The 23,881-nt window shown below is 32.7% G+C and overlaps 1 protein-coding gene across 1 annotated transcript in view; it reads left to right on the top strand.

The window, feature by feature from the left end:
• PSMD14 (proteasome 26S subunit, non-ATPase 14) overlaps nucleotides 1–23,881 on the top strand; it is a 99,814-nt gene that overhangs the window by 52,941 nt on the left and 22,992 nt on the right. The window contains exons 4-8 of the mRNA XM_020886422.2: nucleotides 3,366–3,437; nucleotides 3,664–3,783; nucleotides 5,770–5,840; nucleotides 6,830–6,980; nucleotides 20,917–21,024. Of these exons, the coding sequence (XP_020742081.1) occupies nucleotides 3,366–3,437; nucleotides 3,664–3,783; nucleotides 5,770–5,840; nucleotides 6,830–6,980; nucleotides 20,917–21,024 (522 nt within the window). The remainder of the gene's footprint in view (nucleotides 1–3,365; nucleotides 3,438–3,663; nucleotides 3,784–5,769; nucleotides 5,841–6,829; nucleotides 6,981–20,916; nucleotides 21,025–23,881) is intronic.

Here is a 23,881-nt window from a genome sequence, read left to right as displayed (position 1 = left end):
GAACCCTGGTTATTTGTATTTTTTAGATCTGTCTTTGTTTTTAACTGTCTTTCAGTAGTCTTAACAGATTGTTTATATAATGGCTTCTCCATTTTTGATTTGTGGGGTCTCAACTGGATCATTTTCAAGAAGTTCTTTGAAGGAAGATTGCTGGAATCATATTTTCTGAGTCCTTGTATATTTAGTAATAATATTTGTAGGCTTTCAGAGTTTTTTTTTTTGACCAAGTATAATGTATTTGACTTCACAGAGTTTCTCTCTTAAAAGTCTGAAACTGTGCCATTTAATGTTGCAAAGAAATCCAAAGTCAACCTGAGTTGCATTTTTTTCTTCAGGTTATTGAGTTTTCCTATTTCTATGGTTTTAGAAATTATGCTTTATCTATGCAGTTAAGATTTACCTAAACTTTTACAAGCACTTTTCTTCATTGGTTATTGTCATTGACATTTAGTAGTACAAAAGTTGAGGTTTTTTTTTTTTATTCAAGAAATTTTTCTTTTGCCTTGTCTTAATTGTTGCTTTCCATTTCTTATTTTCTCCTTAGGATCAACTGTATTTCATAGCTTACATCTCCTTACTTTCTCTTTAAGTATCATTATGTTTCTAATAGTTTTCATCTCTAACTTTTTACTCTGCATTCTAAGACATTTTCTAAAGTTTATATTCTACATCACTGAATTAAATGTGTGATAGTGTTATTTTTATCCTTGTTTCCTCCAGTGTAATTTTAATTCTGCATTATTTTTCATGCTTTCACCTTGGTCTGTCCTCCAATATTCTGTTCCAAAGATAAGAAATCATGTTATAATCTACTGATGCCAAACAGTTTTCTAGAAATTTGTTTATGATTCCTACTTGTAAATGACTTTCCTCTCCTTGAATTGTCTGAATGGTATTCCTCATGAGTGTTTGCCGGAAGGCAATGTAGGTAAGTTGTCCATAGCTCCACATTTTCTCAGCTCAGGTGATCTTTGACCTACTGCTTACTGGCTCTTACATAGTTGTCTTAGCTCAGTTTCCAGTCTTTAATGGAGTTTTCTTCACCTTCATTTCCTGGTTGTGTGCTATTCTGAACAAGTGAGCATAGTGATAGAAAAATGATAGCTGATATTCTTTGCTCCTGGAGATCCTTAACACATCTCTCCCATAGACAGTGTCTTACATAGACAGTGCCTTGCCAAGTTGTTTTGGGGGCAGTTTGTTCTAACTAGAACAAGAAACAAAATAGTAATGGAGGGGGCAATAGAAAATACTGGTTGCCGTCTCAAAACATAGTACCCATACAATAGAGAAACCAGCTGTGTGGTTTTCTGTTAATGTGTTTCTGAATCAGAAGACCATAGAGAGAAGCTAAGGATCTTTACATATACTTGCATATGGCTTGTTCTCAGGCCCAGGGTAACTGGTGGGTATTTTTCTTTTCTGTTCTTTTGACTTGCGCTACCTTAATTTGCTCATTCTTTTGTTTTTTTCTGACCATTTCTTACTGAGTTCCATGTGCCAGGCACTTTGCTAGGTACTGGATATTATATACTGTTGAACAGAACAGTGTTCTTTCATTGATGGGAGAAATAGTTTCTGAATTTTGTTGACAGTGCATTTTGGTGATGATGTGATGTTTTATTTCCCTTTTCTTTTTCTTCTTTTTTTCTTAGTAAGTATTTTCTGGCAAGTTGAGAAAGGTTATATTAATAACTATAACATAAATACCAGTTTTAAATTCTTTTGTTGTGAGCAGTTTTTAAGTTGCTCTGAATCAGAAAATAATTTTTATAAATATAATGTTCATTATCCTGATCTTAAAGTATTATTTCTCCCAAAACTTCTTGAGATGACTAATTTACTACTATCTTCTCTTTTTTCTTAAACTTTCTTAGCTTTCTTAGATGAATAAAATTATCATATCAACAAAATTATCATGTTTTATATGATCTCAACAAATGTTTTGGCTTTATAGCACTTTAGTTTACCTTAGAGTTTTCATAACTAGTTGAAAGGCAAGCAGTAAAGCTGTATTAGGTGATAATAGTTTGAAGAATTTGGTACTTTTTAAAATGTATTATCTGGTATTTATTTTAAACATAATATTTGAAGGATTTTATTTTTCTCACCACTTTGTATATAAGCGAATAGAGGTAATTTTTATATGTGTTGCTTATATTTACAGAAAAGGTATTCTGGAATTTTTTATACTCAGTGCTTCCAGTAAATATTATGAACAAAACAAAACAGAAAATCACAGAATTTGGCATATAAATAGACAAGAAGAAGCATAAAGTACACAGAGACCTTAAGTGTGAAATGTAATGAATAAAGCAATTGTTTAATTTTAGTAATAAGCAAGGCCATAAAAGCAAGTTAGAGCATTGATTTACAATTTAGATAACTAACATATTCATTAAATAATTTGTAACAGTTACTGTTAAGGAAAGGGGACTTTAAGCAAAACAGGACCTGGCAGTTAAAAGTACATGTCATTTTATTTCCCCAGAATCCTCAGTATTAAAAAAAGAAGAAGCTTTCTGTATGCACTGATTGGGGCAGAATTAATTTTATAAGATTGTAGTCATATTGAGGGTAAGAACTATACGTAAATTACTTTGTGCTGCAGAATGTTATAGTAAAAAAAAGATGTGGTGCTTTTGATAAAGAAGACAAAATCTTTAGGGAGAAACATAGTATCTTCTTAGGCTGTAGTAAGATTAATAGTAATGTTTTCTTTAAAGGTAGTTGTCAGCATTTGGAAGTCTTTTCCATTAGCTACACCAGTCTCAGCCAGTTTGCTCACATCTGGGGCAGGTTTTGTTAAATTTGATGTTGTGTAGGGGAAGGGAACAACTTCAGGTGAAGTGCAGAGCATGTTGTTTTCACAGCTCTTTCACCTAGGGATTAGAAGTCTTCTCCACCCCCCTACTTCATCCCCATACCAAAGTATCGGCAGAGATCCCAAAGCCCCAATCTACATGCTGTCTTTAGCTGAAAATCATGCTCACAGAATTTACTGTTTGTGTTGGTTCTTCAGTTAATCATACTAGTCCAGCTGCAGTTTGCCTTCACATTGAGGTAAGAAACATAGCTAATTGGTGTATTGTATCTATTTTGTAGTGGAGGTTGAGCTAGCTAGCATTGCTGAAAGATTCATGCATTACATGCATTGGAAACTTGCCTGAATGCTAAGTTTGATATTTTCTACAGGTTTGATATTTGCAAGCTTGTTTTGGTTGTTTATGTTGTAGCTGAATAAAAGGATACTTAACATGTTTTCTCTAAACTCTTTTAAAATAATCATGTTTAAATAATGTGGGACTTTAATTTTGAACTCATAATTTCTATGTATTTATAATGATTTCTATGCTTGTTTCTAGGGGCCACCTACAGATGCTCCTGCAGTGGACACGGCAGAACAAGTCTATATCTCTTCCCTGGCACTGTTAAAAGTAAGTGTTGAATGGAGTTACTGCTTTTACTGAGCTCTGCTGCTTTCTCTGTGTCTTTTACATTGAAATATTTTTCATATTAACCCTCTCATACATAAACTTGTTTTAGGTGCATGTATAAATAGAGTGGTTTAATTTCCACTGAAACACAATTAGGTTATTAATTAAAAGGAGGGGTGTTCGAAGATCTCAAAGGCTTTGTGTCTGTGTATCTTCCTCTTTACAGATGTTAAAACATGGTCGAGCTGGAGTTCCAATGGAAGTTATGGGTCTTATGCTTGGAGAATTTGTGGATGATTACACCGTCAGAGTGATTGATGTGTTTGCTATGCCACAATCAGGAACAGTGAGTACCTTTATGGTTGCCTGCTGCAAGTAAATGTGTTTTTTTTTCTTTTCCTATGCAAAATAACTCATATTGTAATTTTCTTGATAGAAAAATTAATTATAAAGGATTAATAATAATTTTTAGACTGTATTGAGTTAAATCTTTTAGATGAATTATGAATTCCCTATAGGTCTACAGACTGAGTGATGCTAACATTTAATCCCTTTACTTTTTCTTTCAGCTTTAGCTAGCATAGTGTACTGGATTTATGCTATTTTAATATGATAGCATATTAGTTTGATTAGTTTAAATACTTAGTTCAAAAGTTTCCAGAGACTCAAGTTTTAATTCATGAACATTGTTTAGTCCTCATGTTTTGTCCTTATTGTTTTGAAATAGCACCCATTTAAAAATGTTCTATATATGGTGATAAATGACTCTTAAGCTTTTCCTATTCAAAATGTTAAGTTTAAAAAAACCATGACAGACTTTAGTTCTTTTTGCCTGGGTGTGGTAATTTGTCATAGACTAAGCATACTGCATACTGATGGTGAAAGTCCTCTACCCATGGGGGTTTTTTGTGGGTTTTTTTTTTTTTTCCCTGTTTGTTTAATGCATTGGACTTGTAGATAGGTGTGTATTATGGTTTTTAAAAACTGGCCAAAACCAAAAACCATTTACTGACCTTCCAAAAAATAACACACGTATTCTTCTCATCCATTTGCCTAAGAAAATATGTATATTTATCTGATGAATGTCCTTATGTGGATATCTGTTATAGTAAAGGGTTCTTAAGTTTTAATATCTTTTATTTCCTTGTAAATGTTTGTTTGATCATATAAAATAGAATATTTGATCTCTATGTTCACTCTGTGTAGTAGAATTGGAAAGTTTCTCTTCTAGCCCAAGAGTTAGCAAACTTTTTCTGTAAAGACATATGTCTCTGTCTCATATTCTTGTTTTTTTTTTAAACCACCCTTTAAAAATGTAAAAAAACATTCCTAGCCTGTAGGCAGCAGATTGCATACCCCTGTTCTTGAGGATGCACTCTCAATTAGAATTCAAAATACTGTTTGTTTTGGTGGGAAGAAGTGCTTATGTTAACTGGTTTGTTTAAGTAGATTAGACTTAAATTCCTGATGTTAGAGGGAAGCCTTGAGGGAGCTGTAATGACAGTAATCTATCACTGGAGAGATAACATGAATGCCTTTAATTCTTACATGTCCTGAAATTTTCTTTTGGTTGAACTAGCAAAATAATGTATCATTTAAAAGACTTGGTTACAGATTGTCTCTTGTGGGAGATTTTTTGAGAATGCTTTTGTATTTGAGGTAATATTTCAAATGTGTGTTATTTCCCACCAATTGCCTAATCTACCAAGAAGTCTTAACAAAAGCATTGAACTTCCTCCCCTCCCAGCTCAGCCACCCAAAAAAACAAGCAAAAAGAACTCTTTAAATTGTTAAATTATTTTCCTTCCAGGCTCTTTACATTACTGAAGAAAAAAAAAAAAGAAAAAGACTTGAACTGTTGGTTATAACAATAGCCAAATAGTCATAGAACTTTGAATGAGATGGAAGGGACTTACTGCCTATCAGTTATCAGAGGATGATTTTAGGAAGTATGCTTGCCTAGACAGATCTAAATAAGAAGTTATTGATTCACTAATATGGTATTTCTTGTGTGGGTGTGTATTTGTGTGTGTACACATTAGTCATGACTGTAAACTCTTATAAAGCATCCTAAAAATTACCTTAACTCATTAACAGAAGTTTGGTACTTGACAATTTTCTGGTACTTGGCAATTTAAAAAGTTTTATTGATGTATGATTTATAATTGAATGACATGGGTATCAAATATGGGTATCAAAATCTATTAAATTAGTTTGGTATCCCCAAATAATGTACATAGGTTTCTTGGCAGTAGCTTTTTGTTCATTATCTTGTAATACAAATTTTTTTTATTGTTATAGAAGCTATCCATTTTTTTTCTTTCTAAACTAGGGCGTCAGTGTGGAGGCAGTTGATCCAGTGTTCCAAGCTAAAATGTTGGATATGTTGAAGCAGACAGGAAGGTAAATACAAGTGATCATATAATGGAATAATGGGAAGTATTTTCAGCAATAGGTCTCAGAATTTTAGATGTTTATGAATATCATTCTTAGGAAAAAAAAAAAAACTGTGTTTGTTAATGTGGTAGTGTTACTCTTAGTGCTTACCTTCTAGTATCTCTTTCCTGTAGAGTCAAAGAAATTTGCCAGTCAGAAAAATGCCTCATGTTAAAATTCTCAACCATTCCATAGTAAACTTGGACTGTAGCTTCCCTCTGTTTAGCATATGGAGTTACTCTCTAGTCACTTATAATTGAAAGAGCTTGTATGTTCCAAAATTCAAGAGTTGCAGCTAAGTAAAATTCTGAATATTGAATTATATTTGTAGTCATATCGAGTTTTACAGACAGGGAAAGTAGAATTCAAATATTGTTCAGGTTTTTTACCCCAGATTAAATCTCTCAATAGTTGTCATTCTCTTGCTCAAATTCTTCTACTGTGGAAAAAACTTCAAAATTAATGTTAGCAAAAGGCTCAGCAGCTGGGCAGAACAGTGCAAATTGGTTTTTGACTGAGTTCCTAGTTCTCTTGCTGGTTTAATTGATATTTAATCCTTTCACAACAGTGGATCCTGGTGTCCATTGTTAAAAATGTACTCTGCCTGAAAAATTCAACTCCCAGAGCTAAGGAGTTAAAGAGTAGATATTTACTTGAATGCTGAAAGGGTAAAAACTGGCTCTGAGAAAGTGTGGTAACAAGGTGAAAAACTGAAAGCCTTATCTACCACTGCTAATGTGCATCTCTTAATGATAGCACTCCTTTGTCACACTTATTCATTTCCATGTTTTCTGGGTAATATGGTGTATGATTTCAGTGTTTCTAATGGTGTTTTTTCACACCTGTGTGTTTTTCATCTCTTCTTAATTTATACCCTGTTAGTGTGTTGTTTCTTTTCATATCATAAATGTATTACTTGTTCTATTCTGAACGGCTAAATGCCCTCTTTGTTTCAGGCCTGAGATGGTTGTTGGTTGGTATCACAGTCACCCTGGCTTTGGTTGTTGGCTTTCTGGTGTGGATATCAACACTCAGCAGAGCTTTGAAGCCTTGTCGGAGAGAGCTGTGGCAGTGGTTGTGGATCCCATTCAGAGTGTAAAAGGAAAGGTAGAGTGGATTCTGTCTTTATTAGCATCTCCTGCCACATTCTGTTTACAGATACATTAAATAAAAATCTATTTTGTTTAAAGCTTTTCTTAATTACACAATGAAACCCTGGTCTTTTTACTTAAAAAAAAACAACCAAAGAAAAGACTTACAAGTCAATAAACGTGTCTTGCTATTATTACTAACAATTAAACTAGAGATTTGTTTCTTCTTTAATAAGTCTAATCATAAGTGTTTATCTTTAAATAATTTTATTTCATAGATTTAAGAATGTTAAATCATACTGAAAGTCTGCTTTTCACATTTTATTAATATTTTCATAAACATTTCTCTACCTTTTATTTTAAAATGGTAAATTTGGCATTGGCACAATGTTTACCAAATCTAGTTTAATAGCTCTGTTTTGCAGACATTGTACAGGGCATATTCTGGAGTTGTATGTTCCAAATATTTTAGACAATGAAAACTTGCCCCAAACACTTGGTATCAACCGTTTGCATTTTGGGAGTGAGGACAGAGATGAATGATTAGATATGCTAAATGATTCTGAAAAGAGATTAACTTGCAAAGCATATTGGGTTATATTTGTTCTTGTTGAAATCTTTTGTTCTTGTTTAGTTCTTTTTCCTTCTTTCTTTTCTTTTTTCCTTCTTCTTTTTTTTGTTCGTTCGTTCTTTTTTTTTTTTTTCCTTCTTTTTCTTTCTTACTAGCCCCATATGCCATTTTCCTATTTCCTGCCTCATGACAGCAGGGAGCAGCTCTATTATCACCTTCACAGAGCTGTCTGCAAATGTGAGAGGCAATTCGATTTTGCTCAACCACAGGGAGAGTGGATTAGAAAAACTACAGAACATACAGAAATTGGCTAGGTGGTTACTGCTTTAAAATACTGCTGAGGTGTCTTGTTTGAGCATGTACTTCCATTGTGGTGTAGAATAATTGTTAAAATCACAATACATTTATGGAATCCTTTTTATGCAGCTTTTACAAATAATTTTTGGAGCACTTAAAAATAAATATTAGCTTGCTATCTATGAGACCTGGAGTTTGATAGTAATGCAGATTATATTTACATCTGCTCAACAGCTCAAACAAACTAAATATGGTTGTTAAAACATGGAGTTTTTATCTGCCATGAATTTGACATTATATTACTATGATGAATAAAAATTGAGGTCTTCTCTAAATCATGATACTATTAGATGTGATTTAGCTTTTCAGAGGCAGACAGTAGCCACAAAAATAATAATAGAAGCTGATAGTAGGCAGGTGACTGGGTGACTTCTGAGGCTTGCTATATACCTGTATTTCAACTTATTTACTTTCTTTTTCTACTAAATGTGTTGTTTTTTAACTGATATAGATAAAAGGAATTGAAAATTCTTGAATTTTGTTAGTTTTATGAGTTATAGTACAGTATAGTATTCTCTGATAATTAAGATACCTTTTAAAAAAGTAACCCATAAGTAACTCATTTAATAATTATTTTAGAAATATAACTATCTGATTAAATTCCCCCACCACAACACTTACAAATAATAACTGAAACTTAAATTTAAATATAATTAGGATTCTGTTTTGTAGTTTTAGTGTGAATTTTTACGATACTTGTGATAGTGGCTAGTTTGTAAAGGAAAATATAAAGTTAAATACAATGAAAGAAAGCATTTTCAAAATAGAATGTAAGTAAATGAATATGTGTTTTGGTTATCTTGTTTATAGTATTTTAAATGGCAGCTTTAGTTTCCAAACCTAGTTTAGGTATTATGTAATAGTGGAGTTTGCATTGTTTGTTTCTAATTAAGCATAACTCATGTTAAAAGAGTGCATTCATTAAAAAATGCACTTGTATCACATGACAGTTGTAATGTGGTAAAATGTAGTGTTTTAAAATATGTATCAAAGACTACTTTATGGACTTAACATGTATCACTGTCTAGTTTTATATGTCTTGAAAAAATATTTTTGGAAAAAATTTAGTATAAGCGTCTATCATTGATTCACATCACTTGTTGTACCTAACATATATATTCATGCAATTATATTACCTCAAATAAGGATCTAGTTCTTTGTCAGTATTTTAACTTCATTTATAAGGTACCTGAGTTTGGTTATCATTTATAGTTCTCTCAAAGACTCAAAACTATGAACTAAATTAAGTTTTAGTAAATCCATGGCCAGAGTGTTCTAGTTAAATCATTAAATTTAAGAATATAAACTTTAAAAAGAAAAGAATAATAACATAAGACTCGCCCTTCCCCTTCTCTGTACAAGATTTAGCAAAGCTGTTAAAATGATTAGATCAAGAGTTAAAAAATGACAGTCTGTATATAAATGATTTAAGTTGGGTTTCAGTTCTTTTAATACTTCTTTCCTGTATATTTTTATCTTTTCATTTTTGTAAGTCCTAGTATTTTCGCCCTGATTTTGAGTGATTAGGTAAAAATGGATTCTTTCTTTGTAATCTCAATCCATAAAGTTTGATTTCCTTTTATTATTTCATTTTTTCCTTGACTTGACTCTATATAAATTTCTTGCTATGTGCCAGGTATTGTGGTAATAACCATATGAACTTAACTCATTTATTCTTTTTGGTAATTCTGGAAACAGACTCTATTATTCTGTCAATAAAAGAGTAAAAAAAATTTATAGTCAGAGAGATCACTTTGCCCCAAATCACCCTATTATGTAATAAGCAGCAGAACAAGAATAAGAATCTAGGTCTATAAAAGTAAAGAACTTAAGCTGTTTACTGACTCTTTAATATGCACGATGTAATTAGAATCACTTGGGAAGGTACCAAAGTCATTGCAGGGCCTTTTCTTAATTTACATTGATAGATGTCATTCTCTTCAGCATGAGTCAGAGGAAGGAACTGTACATTTTCTCAGAGTTCTCAATAGTTCTATGTGCTATTTTTAGTGGGTATTATATATTAATTGATTTTCTTATATAGTATTTTTCTATTAATTAAAAACAATTTAAGCAGACTCATGTCTGTTAGCTTTTGTGACGTCCCTAACCAGCATAAACAATAAAATGTACTATATGATAAATACTCCATATCTCTGTATATTGTGTAAGCCTGCAAGTATTTTTAAATGGTACAGGTTAAAAATCAATGATAATAACAGTTGTAATTTAAATGGAGTATAAGCTTATAGAAATTACCAGTGAGTTCTTCTCTAAATTTACCAGTGAAATAGTTTTTAGGATCCTCTTTTATTTTACTTATAATGAAAACACATATGAAAACATTTTAATTAAACTTCAGTTTTCAAGAGGTGTGGTGGCAGCCTCTTGGTTAATGTTTTGTTATCCTGTATATTCAGCCTACAACTGGACTCGAATTTAGAAGTAAATTCAGCTTGTAATATGACTATACTTCTTCATTAGGGCAAAAAGAATAATCGCTTTGTGCAAAGTCAAAACTAGACTACAACTATTACTACTTTTTTTGAGAACTAATTTTCCTGACAGGATTCCTGTCAATAAAATGTTCAGATGTTACCTGCTGACTCCAAACAATCTTTGTATCTATTCTCTATTTTGAAAGCATTAAAAAAAAAATCACTGAAACCCCTTTATCCCAAATAAATCTTCACACTGGCTGGACCTTCTTGAAGATTTTTTGTTTACTTTGATTGGAATTATCCAATGGGCTTCTGAAAATGTGTTTTATCTGGTTTCAGATCAACTCATCACAGATACTTCTTAAGTGTACCTGATATGCTTATTTGCTAATGATTTTGGGGTATGAAATAAATAAAAAATGGTCTTAGCCTCTTTGAGAAGTCATACATATTTAGTGTCACTAAGCCAGGTAACATTCTGCCAATTATATGCTGGTAATCCTACGCTGCATACTGATATAATACAAACTAACTATACTATACTGCTTTGTTTCTGTAACTAAGTATTGAATTGGTTGCTAGTGACAAATAATTCAACTAATACTTAGACCCTTTTATGTGTCAACATGCAATAAAATAGTACTTGTGTAACAAACATAGTAAATGCAAATTAAATGAAATGTAGGCAGAAATCAGTGTAAGCTGCACAGAGTAAATGAAACTTGGCCCAAATTTTAAGGACATTACTTAGAAAAAAGGAGCTTGTACTTGATGTGGAAAATGTAGAAATGATGCCATTCAAAGTGGTTCTTTGTTCATTCTTTTTCCCAGAATGATATTAGAATATTTTGCAGAATTATATTAGAATATAAAATGAGTAGTTTTTGTTGTTGTTTTTTAATCAGTGTTTTACAAAAAAGTTAGGGCTTTGAAGAGTAGAAACAAAGGAGGAAAGAATTAGGGAATGAATAAGAGTTTACTTTTTATTTTCAGATATCTAGAAGATTATGTCTTTTTCAAGGTAAGGGGGGAAATAGTTCACTTATCCAAGAAATTTTCTATTAGAAAGTTTTAAGATGGTGGAGATTTTAAACTGTTCGATAATCATTTTGTTTTAGCAGTTTCTTATTATTAAAAATTATATTTCATAAAAGCTGAGGATAAGTAGAACACAGGCTTTGGGGTCAAGTCTGCATTAGAATCCAGTTTTAACTCTTTTTATAGCATGACCTTGAGTATGTTATCTAATACTCTTGAGGTTCAGTTTTCTCATCTGTAAAACAGGATTTTAGTAACTATCTCATAGTGTTATGAATATTGTGAAGTGATATATAATATATACACACTGTGCACATGCATGTAGATGTGCAATAAATGTCACTTCACTATTCTAAAGATTAAAATAATTGATACTTAAAAGGAAAACCGACTAGCATATTTTAAAAAATAGAATCTGAATATTTTTGAAAATTTAAAGAATAAGTGTATAAATTAATTACTAATTTGCTCACTTTAGGAAGGTGAAGGTAACAGCTACAAAAGAAATGAAAAAGTTCCCTTTTTATATTTTGTACATTCAGACTAAATTAGGAATAGCCATCTAATTCAGCTGATGTTTTTATTGGGCACTTACTGCTTTTCCAACATATTTCTCTGGGGCATGCTGATGAAAAAGAATGTGAATATATTATGTTAAAATTCTGGCCTTTGAGGTAATTGATGTGATTAAAATCATTTTGTGTTTTATTCATCTGTCTATGGACTTCCCCAGTGGTAAAGAATTCGCCTGCAGGGCAGGAAGTGCAGGAGATGGGGGTTCGATCCCTGGGTTGGGAAGATCCCCTGGAGGAGGGCATGGCAGCCCACTCCAGTATTCTTGCCTGGAGAATCCCATGGACAGTGGAGCCTGGTGGGCTACAGTCCCTAGGGTCGCAAAGAGTCAAACGTGACTGAAATGACTTCACACACACACATACACACACATCTAAATATTGTCTCCCCCAGAAGATTGGAGCTTCTTTTAAGGGAGAAATTTTTCCTTATCCTGAAATTTATGCATTGTTTGCAAAAAAATAGTTTTTTTCATAAGTGGTTATAAATTAAAATCAAGGAATGAGTGTGTCAGTGGTCAACTAGTACCAGTTCTGACTTAACATGTAAGAAAAGGCAGCTAATTTTGTGAGGTTTAGGAAGTAATTTATATATGTTAGTGATGATAGAGTCGTATTTTAAATGAGTGAAACATGAGATTGACAAGGTCAGTGAGCCAGTGTTTCATAGACATTAGCCTTGATAAATCTGAATTTTGTGTAATCAGAGCTAGAGTTCATTTGTCATGTCATTTGTCTTTTAAAGCTAGTAGAACATATTTAGCTATTATTCATAAGATTTTCTTTTCATCAGTATCCCATAAAAGTTAATTTAAGGGCTGAATAGTCGTTATCTCAAATTTTGTATACACACACACCTTTTCTTTGCCTAGTTTTCCAGGCTGAAAGAGAAAAATAGAAAATAGGACACATAAAAATTCTATTTCTATTCCTAATATAGCTTTGTGAGCATACTCATCCAACTCTTGGAACAAGTTTAGTTACTATATTATCTTTTGTTTGTGCCCTGTTTTTCACTTTTAGTATCAATTTGAAGTTTTATAACATTCAGATATAATCTGTGAGGATGTCTTAAGAAAATATTTTAGGTGTTAATGTGCATATACTATTCCTGCTAGACTTAATAGTTTATAGCACCAATTTATCTATATAATCAGAAATTGTCAGTTAAGAATTTTAAAGCAATTTTATGTTTAAAATTCTGAGTATAAATCTGATATACAACTAAGAGTTCTTAAGTGTCATTCTTTTAATTTCAAATTTCCATATTAATAATTAATTTGTGGGCAAACTTGTTGTTGTTTAGTAATTTCTATGCATTTGAGTGATAGAAATCTGCTTCAAATTAGTTTGAATTCAGCTGTTTCTGTAAAGATGCAGGAAAACCTTTAAAACAATGTCCCATTATCTATAAAAATATTATTTATTGACTCTTTTGCCTCTTGAATGTTTTTCTGTCTACAATGGAATGAACCCTGATCATTCATTCTGCAGACATTGGTCGATCATACTCTGTGCCAGGCATGCAGTGGACACACAGGGCACTAAGATCTACTCCCCTGTTTTAATGCCAGTGTTGTACTGGAAAATGGAACCTGTAACTTTATATAAAAGGTCTTTTCATAGCCCATATGTATTAGTTGCTTAAGATCATATTCAAATGATTTGACATTAACCCTTGTTAATTGTGAGGATGTTTCTGAGCCTAGGACTTGGTTTTGTCTGCTTTAGCATGTTGTTATCTCTGTAATTTCCTCTGGAGGGTAGAATTGACTATGGTTGTAGATTTTCTTCTAAGTCATAACTGATCATTATTCTAATAATCAGTGGTTATTCTTAGACTACTAGTAAGCTTTTCAATTGATGCCTGCTGCCACTTTTTATATTCCAAATAGCTTTTCTGTATACAGTTTTTATTCCTAATTAAACACAAATCAAAGGGTAAGGGACTTTCCTGGTGGTCTAGTGGTTAAAACTCCATGCTTCCATTGCAGGGTGTGCGGGTTCCATCCCAGGTCAGGAAACTAAGATCCCATATGCCATGCAGTGTGGCCAAAAAAAAAAAAAACCAACCAAAAAACTAGTAACCAAAAATGCTTTCTTGGAGCTTTTCAGTTTAATAGATAATCTATTAAATCTTTTCTGTACTATATGTATTAGGGGTCCCAAGTACTCTGCTGGGGAATGGATATTTGGTGGCATATAAAACACAAACCTTGCTGGGAAGTAACTGAATCTAAGAGTGGTCTTTTTTATGCTTTTGTGTTAGGATAACTGTTCCATCAGATAACTTGGTGATGAAGACTACTGGCTTTGGCATCCTGTGTATGTACAGATGATAGTGGTGTCACTTACTGGTTGTCATCTCATTTAATTTATCCAAGTCCTTGGAGCCTCAGTTTCCTTATCCATAAATTAAGAATATCAATGCCTGCCTCTTGGCTGTTGAGTATTAGTGTAATTTCTATGCAGTATTTAAGTAATAAGCCCAGTAAAAATATGTAAAAAGGATACATACCAAAGTAATTGAGTTTTGCATTTTTTTTTCCTACAAAAATGACTGTACCTTTTGAGAAATGGCAGTTTGAAGGACATATTTGTGTGGTTTTGTTTTTTTTTTGAAGGTGATGTTAAAGCATAAGAAATGTATATAAATCCTTTATTTCCCTTATCCCCTCCCTACTACCTTTCTAACGTGGGTGAGCCCTAGCTTTTAGTCTCTGGAGCCTTTTATTCCTTTACTTTATGTGGAACTGTCAATAAACATACTAATTGTGTTGCTTTCTTTTGTCTACTAAACAGGAGTCTGAAGTCACTTGTCCTTTTTGTATTGACTGACAGGGTAGCCACTGATATAGATTTGGTAATCTTAAGTTCGTTACCCAACCAGTGACCCAGAGATGCTGGTCTCTTGTAGCTCGTTAATAGTCCCTGAGGAATTCAGTTTTTAATTTCACTGTTTATTAGTCACCTCTAATTCTAGAAATACCTATCCTAGAGGAATACCAAAATTCTAGGCATGTTGTCTTTTTTTAAAAAAAATATTCAGTGTAGCTGTTACATTTTTTATTTTATTTAGAAATTTTCCTAGGGGAATATGTCTTAAACTTTAACACTGTACTGCAGTAGCAATATTCTGTATAGTTTACTGTTTCAGTTTGAGTGCTCCAAGAATCAAATGCCAGAATAGGATTTGGTCTCTGCAAGAGATTTATTTGGGGAAATACCTTTAGTGGATAAAAGGGAGACTTTTCAGACAGCAGTACAGGTCTGACTGTGTGGAAGGAGAAAGGGAAGGAAGGATTGAGTAGGAAGAGCATCATACTGCATGCAGCATATGCCTAAGAAAGTTTCAGCCAGGTTGTTGGGGAGTCCTTGAGACTGTTGTCCTTTAGAAGAAGCCCTTATTTGGTAGGAATGGCTATGTTTGTAGTACCTTTGGTGTGCCCAGTCATTGACTGGGAATAGCCCTAGGGAGATGTGTCCTGGGGAACCCCCAGAGGATGCAAAAGTGTAGCATGTGGAGTTTGTGAGTCAGCTATGCTCTCTGCAGTAGGTTCTACTGAAAGGAGATCCAGGCTGGGCAAGTCCATGACTGCCACAGTTAGTAGCACTAAGAACCATAGTGGTAGGTACACAAATATTGTTTTATTTAATTTTATCATCAAATGATATCATTCATGAGCACATGGTGACATTGAAAAGTCAAATAGCAGTTAACTTAGCTCACTTAATTCACAGGTGATAGAACCAGAGTTCTAACTTAGGCAGGTTTCTGACTCCACAGTGTCTTAAGCATTTAAATACCTATACCATACTAAGTACATGCATAGAGTATAAAAATTCTGCTAAACTTTATTTCGTGACTTAACTATATTCTTTTTAGAAAGTTTCATGAATCTAAAAATGTCTAATTACCTTTCACCATACTAGTTTCCAGAGATCGATTTGTTTTCATTAAAGTATATATATTCAGAGCTGTGGCTTTACTGTTTGAATTTTGATGCATGTCTTCACTTGTCAAAAAAAGTACATTATGCTAGTTACACTCCATCCCCCTTTTCTCCCAATATATTGAAGTTGTACTACAAATCTCTAGCTACAATAAGCAATTCTCCAAGGATGAAGAAAGAAAATGTACATACACACAGGAATTTCTTTTCCAGAACTAAAATTGACGTTTTATAAATAATTTCCGTGTTGCAAAGTTGAGACTAAGAAATCACAGCAATTCAGTGATATGCATTTGGCATGAGTCAGTTTTAGTTCTTAGTGCTTTTCATTGGAAATGGCATAAAATGTAAGATTTCTTTGAATTTTTTATGCTGTGGGCTTACAAGAGACATAAGATGTTTTTCTCTTATAGATGTCTGGCAGTGCATGGCAGCAGAAGTAACGAAATGGTCACAAACCCCAGCAGTACTTCCCAAGTCACATGCATCCTTAATTTTTAAAGAATCTAGAAACAACCTAAGCAGTTGATAACAGGTCATTTCTAGGTGATAAAGGATATTTGATATGGGGTGTTGCTTTTCTTTCCACACCTAGCATTTTTAGTCATTTAGAGACCTACTTTACATGGTGGTGGGTTTATATGTGTTTAAATATGTAACCTAACTGATAATTGAATTGTAACTCTTTTATTCTTTTCTTGATGTTTGACATTGATTTTGAGGTCTGAATTTTTTTTTTTCAAGCTTTTTTCCCCTGACTCATTTTATATATAAACACTTCCCGTAGTCATTGACTTCAAAATAAGGGCAGTTGGGAATGCCAAATGCAGCTACTGTTGAAAAAACAAAAGAGAGAAGGAGAGAAATGGTGAATTATAGTATATACTGCCAGAAGTACTTATGTATTTTTCTTTTAGACACCTTTGTATTAAATAATTTTACAAGCTTTACTTAAAAAATAGTCTCCTTTGAATGTAAAAATTGGGAAACTATAGATTGATGCTTTAGAAATTTAGTCTCGTCTTTCAATGACCTAATAGTTGATATGAAAACATGAATTTAAAAATAAATAGCATATTGGCTAAACTGTACTATACTCATGAAAGAAGCCAAAAAATTATGGATTAAATTGAATCTGGAAATAATTGCAGTTTTGTGTCCTAAACCAGATTCGTTTTTAAAATGAAATGATAGGTCCTTGACCCTTGGGTGTGCTTGGAATAAATATGGAACACGGTATTGTTTTTAAAACTATTTTGCTTTTATAAGCTAAGACAGATGTACAAAAAAGATGCAGTTTTTATTTTGTATTGGCAGCTTCCAAATATTTAGTATCTATTTCCAAGAGTTGCAATTAGTAAAGCTACCATGGTACTGAAATCTGCACATCCCACAAGCTAATTATATTTGCAGGGTCAGAGTGAATACATATTTTCAGAAAAATAAAGGGTTATATAAATATGTGTCTTCTACTTGGCTGTTATATCACAGTTTGTTGATCTGGAGTATAATGTGTACAATTCACAAATTTGTCTGATAACAGAAAGTGGTGTGTGATTGTGTTTATTTTACTAACCAGTATATTCACAGCAATCACTTCCAAATATCTCTCCAGTAAAGATGTGTTAATTACAAAACAGACAAGGTCTTCTATTATATTAAAGCTACTAACAAGAAGACAGCAGGAATCACACATGTAAATAGCATCATCAACCCCTATTTTAGTCCTCTGTTTTGATCTGTGAGTTGCGCATAGACCAAAGGTGCTATTAAAGACTGAGTGTATGAAATAGGCAGCATTATATGAACAAAATTTATTCAACAAGAAAACAGACCTTTAACATGAATTTAACAAGCCTGAGAAATTATAAACTATCATATGCTGCAGATTCATGCAGTGATAATAAACAAAAAAGGAAAGTAAGAGGTTTCCCTAAGCTAGCCAAACTGCTAATGGTTTTGTTATAAGCTGTCTACTGTTGCAGTGACCTCTGAAAAGTCTCAAGGCACTTGTACCAGAAAAAATTAAGTGGTCAGGCTGGTGAACAGAGATTCAATGTGCGTAGGACTGTAGCATGGAAAGGAATTATGAAAGTCTAGCCTCATATTCCTGAAAATGTATTTCATACTTTCACTTGGAAGTTTTTGTTGGTACATATTAAAGAGAGAGTTTTGAGGCAAAGTTTTTTGGCTAAATTACTTTTTGGATTTATGAGCTTATAACATAGGCTGAACTGGTTTAATGTATATATACATTAAAAAATACCATTCAGAAAATTCATATAGCTCGAAAAAATGGATTTTGCCCCAGCCCCCCTCCCATACCTTAATTAATCCTAGGGGGTTCTTTGTTCAGTATATTGTGTCTAAGATTTCCATCCTCATCCATGGAGTGACCACTTTGCTGTCATTCTGTTGCATCATGCTGTAAATACATAAACATGGAGAAACGCCTTCAGCTTATACACACCTCCAAGTGCTCACTAGGGCTTTTTCTTGAATCTTTGTGTGGCATAATTAACACCTTCTTCACCCATTGCTCATTAGTGCACTGGACATTAATGAGTCTATTTTGATAGTTGTTCTGAAGGAGAAACTTACTTATTCTCACAGTGCAAAAAGCAATTATAAAATTGTATAGAAATTAAAATGTAGACTATATTGCCGTATTTATATTTTTATTGCATACTAAATCTAATTTTAGTCTGCAGGTTGTTGAACATGTTAGTTTCCTTAAGACAGTTGCTATAGTGATGGCAGCAAATTCCTTTGATCTTGGTGTAGTTATTCATTTTCCATTGGCTATCATATTGTCAGTCAGAAATTGTCAGTCTAAGCATTTAATTTCACATAGGTTGGAACAGCATATTAAATTCTTGAATTTTTCTCTTAATTTTAAAAAGAATTAAAAAATTTCAATTTCAGATTGTTTTTAACTGGTTACAATATCTATTTAACTGGTATTTCCCTTTCCTTTTTATGAAGTTTCATACCTGTTTATAATATTCCAGAGAAATATTAGAGACTTTTTCCTGTAAAATACCTGGTTTGTTGCTTTGGTTTGAAGGCATTTTATATAAAGATGCATCTTGTCATAAATAATGGAATTTTCATAGTTTTGTGAGTGTTCTTTTTCTATAAATTGTACCGAAATCTTTAAATGGAGTCAAATTATTTTAAAAAACAATTGGACCAAAGTGATGCTTTGCTCTTAAACATTTACTGCTATTGGTTAGGGAGCCAGTTCTTAATTTTGTGTTTATTTAAGTTGTACTTCTGTCTGTCAGAATAGTCTCTTTTCCCTTCTTTGTCCTACATTTTATCTTATTTTTATGTGCTTTTTAGTAGAAAATGTTAGAAAATTTTACTTTGATATGTTTTTAAATAACTGACTGATCATATCTGATTAAAGCATGCTTGATAGTAGTACTTATTATTGCTTTATGAAAAATATGATTAAAAAAATTAAGTGTAAGCAAGAGGTATAAGCCTAGGCCATATTTATTTATACATAAATGTGAAAATTAAGGCTGAATTACAGTTATTGTATAAAAAAAAAGTTTTCACAAACTTATAAATCATGCATGTTCTGGGGATACTAGCTTTTATTTTAAGGCAAGAAGAATCTTTGGGGAAATTCAAACTGTTAAAAATAAAAGCAAAAGGCAAGGTTGATTATTTATTTATTTATTTATTTAGCTGCTGGAATAGACAGAGGCCTTAGATTGTGTCGCTTGTCAGAGTGCTTTGATCTAAGTTTGTGTACTTTTGTACCTTCATGGCAGCTTTTTAGAAAGAGTGACTCTTTCAGTCTTGTTCTTGGCATATAGCATTTTGTAATATACTTTCTTGATTTTTCAGACTTGTTTACATTCCAGTTGACATATTTTGGAAATTTTTGTTTCTTTTTTTTTTACTTAATATCCTCAAACAATAATTATACAAATGAGAAACAGTCTAGTTGACAACAGCTTTTGAAACATTGATAAATCTCAGTTGTTTAGCACCTTGAAAGGCAAACCTAGAAATACTATTGTATCCTGCTTTAGGATATTTTTATATGAAGAATGTATTGAGTTTATTCTCTAGGTGATTGATTTACGTTCTCTAAAAGAGACATGTGTCTTGAGATCCCAAGTTCTTTGCATAAAGCTTAACAATATTTAAAGCCTTTAACAAGTTCTTTTAAATCCATGATAATGAACAGAGAAAAGCATTCAGATAATAGGTGATTCTTGTTAAATCTCTTATTGTATAAGAGCTAATTGATGATTTGTATCATATCAGGATTGGAAGTTTTTCTCTACAAAAATATTGAATCCACCCAGCAAAAAGAGAATATCCATCGTTATTCATTTACTTTGAACTTAGAACTGTATCATTCTGTACCATGTTCCTAACTTAAAGCATAGATGACCTTGGTTTTCTTGTATTGTGCCTCTTATTCTTGAGAGTGGTTTGGACATTTAAGGCCATCAGACAAGGTATAAAGTTTTTTATAGTCACAAGAAGTAAAAGGTATCTGACTAGAAGAGAATACGTGGAGCACCTGCCTTGCTGGTTGTAATTTTGTTGTCATTTCACGTATTGCGGTGGTACAATTGATGTGACAGGGCTGGGCTTTCGATATGGTCCCTTAGCTTGTGCTCACTTTCAGTTTCAGTTTCTCTTTGTCATTCATTTTGATTAGGTAAAATTTAGGTGACAGACATGCACACCAATGAAGGCTGTTTGGTATAAGTTTAGTAATGACGTGTTTCAATAATAAAGATGCAAAGTTAATATTTTCCTTTACTGCTTCATGAAAATTGCAATAATTGGTGTCACCTTACATTACAAGATAGAGGGTGGTGTGCTGATGGCACAGTCAGCAGGGGTTCTTTTTTATTAATATTATAATTAAATGATTTTCTGGAAATAGGCCAGAAACAGATGCAAGTTGATCATGCCTTGTCCACTGTTGCTTGGCATCATCACTTGCTTTTTAAAAAAGAAATGACCTGACACCTTGTTTTTACAGGTTGTTATCGATGCCTTCAGATTGATCAATGCTAATATGATGGTCTTAGGACATGAACCAAGACAAACAACCTCAAATCTGGGTCATCTAAACAAGCCATCTATTCAGGTAATGCCTGTATTTGATTATGTGTTAAAACTGTTTTACATTTTAAAAGCTTGTTATAAATGACTAGTTTAAGATCCAATACTTAGTCTTTTAATTTGTTTTGCAATTAATTTTTCTTGTGCTTTAAAAGGAGATTATGAAAATAGTGTTGCAAAAGTTAGATTTGTTGTATATGAGTCTGCTTTTAGTGATGTCTTTAAACTTCGCTAACATAGTTTGAGGACATCCTTTTGGGGGGCAGAGTAGATCCTTAATCTTGAGAGTACCTTACAGTTTTGTTGCTTAACAGTGTAGTAGAGCGCTGATAGGGGTTTAAGTGGCGTGTGTTAGGTATCATAGAACCATTACTGATTGGTTAGTAGACTTTTCTCTAGTACCTAGTGGTAAATTGCTGTATACTTTAAGGGGTTCCCAGAGCAGTTCCTAAATAGTACTTAAATATTTCTTTCTTTTTTTTTTTTTTTGCCTAATCCCTTCTTTTAAAACAATTCATATAAGACACAGCTACATACTGCTTTTGATTAGTTTGTATCCTGTTCTTTCTAGTGGTGTCGCCACATTATTAAAGTTATTTAGACACTTAATATCCTCCTGAGTGATTAGTGTTTTCTTTGTATCATTCACATACCTCATTGTTTTTACACAAATCTATATTGTCTGCAAAAATTATTTTAATATGTTTTTAAATGCACCACAACCTGTGTCTGTATAGTTAATTGCTTCTCTGAAGATTAATTAAAAGGGCACAAATACCATGTTTGGTTAAATAGAACACACAAGACAGAGACATTATAGTAGCTATTGCTGCTCCGCTTCTGAAACCTTGCTCTGAGATGTGGCTGTCTTTGGGGAGTTGTGGTTTTGACAGTTAGCCATGGTTAAGCTTGGCTATACTTCGATAACTTTATACTTTCAGATGCTTAGTTTTTAGCAGTCACTCATTTGAAGCCTTCATCAGAGTGAAAAATATTTTTTCCCAAAGGATTGAGGTGTGTTGCTTTTGAAAAAATTATTTTAGACGTCAGAGAAAACTACAAGTACAATGAGTATGAAATAAGCTACTAGTGTTTTTGACTGAGTACAGACAAGCCCGTGCTTGCATGTTACAAGAGAATATATTATTGGACCAGTTTAGCCTGTGATAATGACCTTTCTTGTAAACCCCCATAGTATCATACTGCTTCATTATTTTTTGCAAAAGGTTAAGTAGCATCTCACAGTCTAAGATCATTGTGATTACTGCATAGTGTGTGTCTGCCAGAAGTTTCTACTAATTGCAAGTCAACAGACACCTGTTGCAGATATTGTCTTTTAAATTTAAATGCTGCTGTTTAACCTTAAAAAATTGAGTGTAATTAAATAATTAAAATCTGGTTCTTTTTACATCAATCCAGTTTGTATTTTTTTACCTGATAGTCTGTAATTTAAGGTGAACCTTATGAAGCTTTCCAAACTGAAGTTAAAGGCATCTGTGTATATAACAGCTATAGCATCATTGTTTTTCATTTCTTCTTAGTTTGTTTTGCCTTCCAATTAAAATCTGTAAATATATTTATTTCACAGTTTATATAGCACCCATCAGGAAGATATCTATCTGGGTGCTTTGCAGTTTTGAGACAATTCCAGTACTAAAACACTCAAATGGGATCAAGCCAAAAAGTGGTAGAACAAGGGCACACCTTAATACAGTTTCTTAGTTTTCTAAGACAAGGTAGAAGGAAGGCAACCTAGAAGAACCTGACGTGAATGGTGATATTCATAATAGAATTTTAAGATGTTTTGGCAGAATCTGTACCTCAGGGATCAGAAACCTTTCAGAAAGGCCATGCCTCTTATTTTGGAGGAAAATGAGTTTGTGTTTAGAGGGATCTTGTTCCTAAACCAACTTATAAGTAGTAGGAATAGGAACCTGACAGGTACCATCAGCCCTCATGCTGGTGTTTGCTAATGCTTTTGCTAATGCTTTGCTGATTTTTTTACTATAATACTTAAAGTAGGGGGGGAATATTAGGGTTATATTGTAAACTACTATTTAATATATTGAGGAAAGTTCAAAATACGTTAAGGTAAAGATGATAAAATCACATATACAAGTTCTCCTCTGAAAAAATATATATTAAAAACTGTGCGTATGTATTTATACCACAATGTTAGTATTGATTGCCTTTGGGTAATAGGATTATGGATTTTTTTCTTGTTTTTCCTTCTCTATTTCTTAAACTTTTTGCAGTGAAACATACTGCTTTTAGAAGATGTTACTTTTAAGCACTAATAGCAATGTTGGACAACATTGCTATCTACCAAAACAAGGCTAATAGACAAAGTTTATATGAAGTTTCATGTTTTAAATAAGAGAAGTCATTAATAGAGTCATTTCCGATAGAGAGGGAAAAGTTTAATGCTTGTACTGCATGTAGAGTTATTAATGTTTGTAACTGTAATATTATTTTGTATGTGGAACATTTGACTAATACTGTCAAATGTATAGAATTGAGAATTAGCAAACATTTATTTTATTAAACCTATTTCACTAAAAATTGTTCAACATTTCAAGTCCTTAATGGTCAGTTTGTATGAAGATTGGTTGTCAGCTGCATGGAAGTTAACTATTGATGCATAGATGCATTGTACTAGGATTGTGAGCCCCTTAAGTGTAGCTCTGAGTACAACTGCATTGTCTTAACAGAATTAAACTCCTCAAAAAATTATTTTCAGTAGTTAAGCAGTTGTAAATCAGTTGCTCTAGAAAGAACTATTGTGGTCATTTTGTAGATGAGGAGACTTGAGGCCCCGAATATTTGTGATTTGCCTAGGTTACCTAGTGAGTTGTAGGAACTGTAAGCAGAGCTTCTCCTTC

This window comes from Odocoileus virginianus, chromosome 13 (assembly GCF_023699985.2).
Source record: "Odocoileus virginianus isolate 20LAN1187 ecotype Illinois chromosome 13, Ovbor_1.2, whole genome shotgun sequence".
Taxonomy (NCBI): Eukaryota; Metazoa; Chordata; class Mammalia; order Artiodactyla; family Cervidae; genus Odocoileus; species Odocoileus virginianus.
This window is presented reverse-complemented; position numbering and strand designations above follow the sequence as displayed.